The sequence below is a fragment of the Epinephelus moara genome, chromosome 17 (assembly GCF_006386435.1).
Source record: "Epinephelus moara isolate mb chromosome 17, YSFRI_EMoa_1.0, whole genome shotgun sequence".
NCBI lineage: Eukaryota > Metazoa > Chordata > Actinopteri > Perciformes > Serranidae > Epinephelus > Epinephelus moara.
In genome coordinates this window covers 1,167,584-1,173,182 of record NC_065522.1, presented here as the reverse complement: position 1 = coordinate 1,173,182, position 5,599 = coordinate 1,167,584, and the positions used below count along the sequence as shown (strand labels likewise).

At 42.7% G+C, this 5,599-nt stretch overlaps 2 protein-coding genes across 2 annotated transcripts in view; one reads left to right on the top strand and one right to left on the bottom strand.

Annotated features, from left to right (window-relative positions):
* Positions 1 to 3,076, bottom strand: part of ccdc96 (coiled-coil domain containing 96) — a 6,199-nt gene extending 3,123 nt beyond the window's left edge. Inside the window, exon 1 of the mRNA XM_050066966.1 lies at positions 2,340 to 3,076. Coding sequence (XP_049922923.1) covers positions 2,340 to 3,059 — 720 coding nt within the window. The 5' untranslated portion in view covers positions 3,060 to 3,076. The remainder of the gene's footprint in view (positions 1 to 2,339) is intronic.
* Positions 3,077 to 3,181: 105 nt separating this feature from the next.
* The window catches only part of tada2b (transcriptional adaptor 2B), a 23,489-nt gene continuing 21,071 nt past the window's right edge, over positions 3,182 to 5,599 (top strand). The window contains exon 1 of the mRNA XM_050066959.1: positions 3,182 to 3,581. Coding sequence (XP_049922916.1) covers positions 3,312 to 3,581 — 270 coding nt within the window. The 5' untranslated portion in view covers positions 3,182 to 3,311. The remainder of the gene's footprint in view (positions 3,582 to 5,599) is intronic.

Below are 5,599 nucleotides of genomic sequence, written 5' to 3'. Positions count from 1 at the left end.
TTATGTTTTAACAGGAGCTGGGGGGCAAACACTTTTTCACACAGGGCCATGTAGCTTTGGATTTTTTTCTTCCTCATTAATAAAACCCTTCATTTAAAAACTGCATTTTGTGTTTACTTGTGTTATCTTTGACTAATGTTTAAATTTGTTTGATGATCTGAAACATTTAAGTGTGGAAAACATGCAAAAAAGTAAGCAATCAGGAAGGGGGCAAACACTTTTTCACACCACTGTATATTAAGGATAACAAGATTGTTATAAGTTCAGCCATATAAAAATGCACGTGAGGAGCCATGTCCTTAAGAGTATTTGCTAAATGTTTCAATTAATTTTAGTTAAAGGTAGCCCTCACTGGGTGCCCGTCATGGTTTTAAATTATATGTATTTTTCCATACTTTTGAGTTTTTGTTTTGCAAACTTTCTTTGTGTTTGCTATAATGCATTCCCCTGTTTGCATGGCGATGAGCCCCAGCTCCATACTACAAACTGACAGGAAGTACAGTATGTAATCATCTTTATAATATACTGTTTTCGCAGATAGTTTACATAATGAACATAACAGGAAATTATGTTAGATGTCAATAAAACTGCAACTTTGGAAAACTACTGTTAATTTCAAGACTACTCTCCACATTCTCTACCAGCTCAGTGGCCTAGTGGTAGAGTGTCCGCCCTGAGACTGGGAGGTCGTGGGTTCGATCCCCGGCATACCAAAGACTATAAAAATGGGACCCATTGCCTCCCTGCTTGGCACTCAGCATCAGGGGTTGGAATTGGGGGGTTAGATCACCACGTGATTCCCGAGCGCGGCACAGCTGCTGCTCACCGCTCCCTCAGGGGATGGGTCAAATGCGGAGAACAAATTTCACACACTCAGGTGTGTGACAATCAGTGGAACTTTACCTTTTTTACTTTACCTTTAGGTAAAACATTACATTCCAGCCCGGTCTCACTCCAAAGTCGTCGAATACCGACGTTTTGGCAGTGACTTCCGGTGGCAGACACTGACAAAAAAAGCCGTCTTTTTACACTGGCATGATGCGCCGCCATTATTTTGTAACAACACCCGACTTTCACCCAGGAGGCCGGTGTTCGCTTCCTTTGTGAATGTAAAGCCAGACCCTGTTCTTTTTCCCTAAACCCAACCACGTTTTGTTGCCTAAAACTAACCATGTGAGTGTGTTGGCTAAATGTAACCATGTGCATTTGTTGTTGAAGGTCAATTTGCTGTGTGTTGTACCATGGTAGTGTGTTTATTTTGAGAGGGACTTTAAGCAAGCTGTCACCAATTGTGTGGGGGAAGCCAGAGGACCCGGAGAAAACCCACGCTGACACAGGGAGAGCATGCAGGCTCCGCGCTGGGGGGCTCCCCCATCATGTGGTTTGAACCCCCCATCCTGGGTACGAACCACGTAACCTCTTACTGTGAGGCACCACCTAACCACTGCACCACCACTATTATCCAAGCTGGTTAACTGATGACTCTAAATTGGCCAAAGGTGTGAATGTGAATGTTGTCTGTCTGTATGTGTCAGCCCCGTGATAGGCCGTAGCCCTCCCACAACCCCTAACAGGATAAGTGCTTATGGAAAATGAATGAATGTTTGCAAACTGTACAATTCCTGTAAAAATGGAAGTGTGCTGTGAAAACAGACAATGCATATAACATGGAAAGTCCATGACCAAATGCTGATATTTGACGAGGTCAGAGTGAGAATGTGTTGCACACTCACGTTCATGTCAAAACCTGGCACCTACGATAATGTTAGCCCTAATGTTATAAGCTCCAGTTCCAATCTGTTTTATTTACTTAGTTTATCTTATATTTTGGGTGGCACGGTGATGAAGTGGTTAGCACTGTCGCCTCACAGCAAGAGGGTTCCTGGTTCGATCCCGGGTGTGGGAGCCCTTCTGTGCAGAGTTTGCATGTTCTCCCCGTGTGAGCGTGGGTTTTCTCCGGGTACTCCGGCTTCCTCACACAGTCCAAAGACATGCAGATTGGGGATAGGTTAATTGGTGACTCTAAATTGTCCGTAGGTGTGAATGGTTGTCTGTCTCTACATGTCAGCCCTGCGATAGTCTGGCGACCTGTCCAAGGTGCACCCCGCCTCTTGCCCAATGTCAGCTGGGATAGGCTCCAGCCCCCCCCGCGACCCTCAAGAGGATAAGCGGTTAGAAGATGGATGGATCTCATATTTTATCATTACAGGCTACCATACATATTTTAACAATACCTTTGTCCACTTTCCAACATTTTTAACTTGGAAATTATCAAAATATTTTAGGTATTTTTAAAAACAATGTAGGAAACCTGCACAGGTCCTGACAATAATACCAACCTTATTCAGCTTCTCTTGGGACTTGAGCCTCAGCTCTTCTGTCTGCTGCTGAGCTGTCTCCATATTAGCAGTGATCTGCTGCTTCAGGTCAGTCAGTATGTTGATGCACCTCTCATACTCCAGCAGCTGCTCTGACATCTCCCTCTCCAGCTGGGCATCATCCCAGGCCTTCCTGCGGAAGAACTCTGCCAGTTTCGTCTGCAGCTGGCTGTGGTGTTGGCTGACAATATTTCTGTCCTCGCACAGCTTCTGATGGAGCTGCATGTATTCTTCATTGTTGATGTCTTCTTTGTGTGCAGGAGCAGCAGCGGATCCCTTTTCCTCAGTTTCATCTTCCTCCTGTGTAGGAGTGGTGCTCTGTCTCTCTGGGGTCTCAAAATGTAATCTGGGAGGTCCATCACCATCAGTGCTGTTGATTTCAAAAACAAAACTCTCCTCGTGGGACATTAGTTGTTCATTCACTTCCTTCATCTTCACATCCAAGCCTTCACTTGAGGTCATATGGTCGACACTGTGGAACTCATTTCCACTGTTGTCTTCTGGCTCAGAGGTGGCTTTCATACTTTCAGAGTTTTCTTCATCATGATCTGATGCAACCATTTCATCTGGGACACCTTCCTTTTCATTTCCATAAACAGCTGGCGAAGTGTCCTCTTCGTTGGTGGAATCTGCTGACACCCGCCCATTAATCTTCACCTCATTTTCTGGCTCTCCATCCATTTTCGAAAGATACAGAAAACCCTAAAGTATATTTCAGTGGTTATATATCCTATATACGGTTAGACTTGTAAAGTCAATAAAACGCTTCGTTTGGTTTCTGTTGTCCTGGAAACTGGCATCAGGAGCCAATCAGAGGCGCCCTGGCTCTGCTCATTAATATTAAGAAGCAGGGTATGTAGGCTACGCCGAGAAGCTCGTACTGCGCATGCGCGCAATTCTGCCTCCAACAACAAGAAGCAGGAGCCAGACAACATGGCCGACCTGGGAAAGAAGTACTGTGTTAACTGCCTTGCAGACGTTACAAACCTGCGGCTTCGCTGCACCGACTGCCCCGATATCGAACTGTGTCCGGAGTGTTTCTCGGCGGGCGCAGAAATCGGTAATCACCGGAGATGGCACGGCTACCAGCAGGTCGACGGCGGTCGCTTCTCGCTCTGGGGTTCCGAGGCAGAGGGAGGCTGGACCAGCAGGGAAGAGCAGTCGCTACTCGATGCCATCGAACAATATGGATTTGGAAACTGGGTACATCACCTTTTATGTTACTAAACTGCATTTCCCGTTACAGTACACAATATATGTTCACCGCAGTTGTGTTTAAAGAAGCCTACTGAGAAAATGTCAAGAGTTAAAGTTGACTAGTAGCTATAATAATACGGCAACTTAAATTACTTTAATGACAATCAATTTTCTTTGGTAACGTTACTGTCGTAAAAGTTGAACGACTGTGCATTAAGTACTCGTGGGACGTCAACTCAGTGACTCAGTTCCACCATTCTTTTTATACAGTGTTTAACTGTATATCAAAGGCACAACATGACGTCAATGATGTGTCTCATGAAGACTAGGAGCCTAGAGTAGTAACGTTACTTAGATATGTGAGTGTCTTTACGGTTTTAGATAGATAGTTCTTAAATAAATTGGAAATTAGTTGTTACATAAGTTACAACATTCAACATACACTGAAGGAGGAACATGACAAATAAAATTAGGTAAATTTAAATGGTAATAACGAACTAAAACCTTTAACTCAACGAAAAAAGTAAGTTGTACTGCAAGTAGGTTTTCAAGCGGTGATGTTATGTGCTGGAGGGTAATCTTTCTTGACTTATACCATATACCAGAATAAATCATTAAATTTAAATTATGACATACATGACATTCCTTAGCTTTAGGCCAGTGTTTATTTTGACAGCTTTAGATTTAGTCTTAGTCTTGATATAAAAATGCTTATTAGTAAAAGTCACACTATAGTCATCTTTATCCTTCATAGTTTAAGTCTGGTGTTATTCAATGAAAATTCAGAACGTTTTAGTCAACTTTTAGTCATTATGTTTTCTTTAGGGGTGATTTATGAGCATACATTTGTCGATTATCATTTGAAAAGCTTAACATCTCTCTGTTTATGCTTTTAAAAAACTTAGACAGCACAAATAACTAATCGGAGACAACTAGGATTTATACAGAGGTTCATCGTAAACTCATCTTTATCTATCTAACTGTTAAGAAACAGAAAAATAATATAACTAAAGCCTGAATTCTTTTTTAATCTGCAACATGTTAATCTGGAGGTTTAAACTTGTGTCCTCTCACAGAACTGGTGATTAAACTAAACCAAACTAAATTAAACTTTCACCTCTGTCAGAGAAAACTGATCAGAGTTCAGACTGTTAGCTTACAATACAGCTATGCTTACAGATAACTGAGCTTCCTACCTTCCTGTCAAACAGCATCAAACCATAAACCTTTCATTGACAGTCTGGACTGAGTGTAGTTCTGCAGGGATCAGCTGTGAAGTCCGGCAGTCAGTGACTGCTTGCTCTGCTGCTGTTCAGAGGCTAAACTCCACAAATCCATTCAGCAGCACCACCATCCACAGTCAGACACACACGGCTGATTATTTACTGCTGATTTACAGCTCACAGCTCGCACCAATGGCTGATGCTGCTCTGGTGTGAGTATTTTTGCTGGCTAGTGAAACATCCTGGTGCAGACTATTTACTGGAGTTCACCAGCTTGTCAATGATGTGACGAGAAGATAATTACAACTACGGCTGTTTTCAGCTTTCAGTGTCTGATAGTCCACCAATAACATTCATCTCAACGAAAATGAAACAGATTTCATCTTAGTTTTTATTATCAATATTAGGGCCGTAACGGTACATGTATTTATGTCGAACCGTTTGGTACGCGACTTTGGGTTCGGCACGACCCTGTACTGAATTATTGGGCGCAGGATATTATTTTATTTTATTTTGTTTTATTTTAATTCTGTTTTTGCCAACCCGAACCATTTTTAAAATATCTAGTTCCCCGATGGTCATAATTGAGTGATGGACCGAGTCTGACCGTAAATCTCTGCTTTCACTTTGTGCAGCGCATTCTCGCATTTTGACAACATGGCAAGTGAGCCTGACGAACCCGAAGACCCACCCGCAAACCTTAAGTCCTCCGTTTGGGAACACTTTGGTTTCAGGGTAAAATACGAAGATGGAAATAAACAAGTTGACAAGACAAAAGCAGTGTGCCGACACTGCAGAACA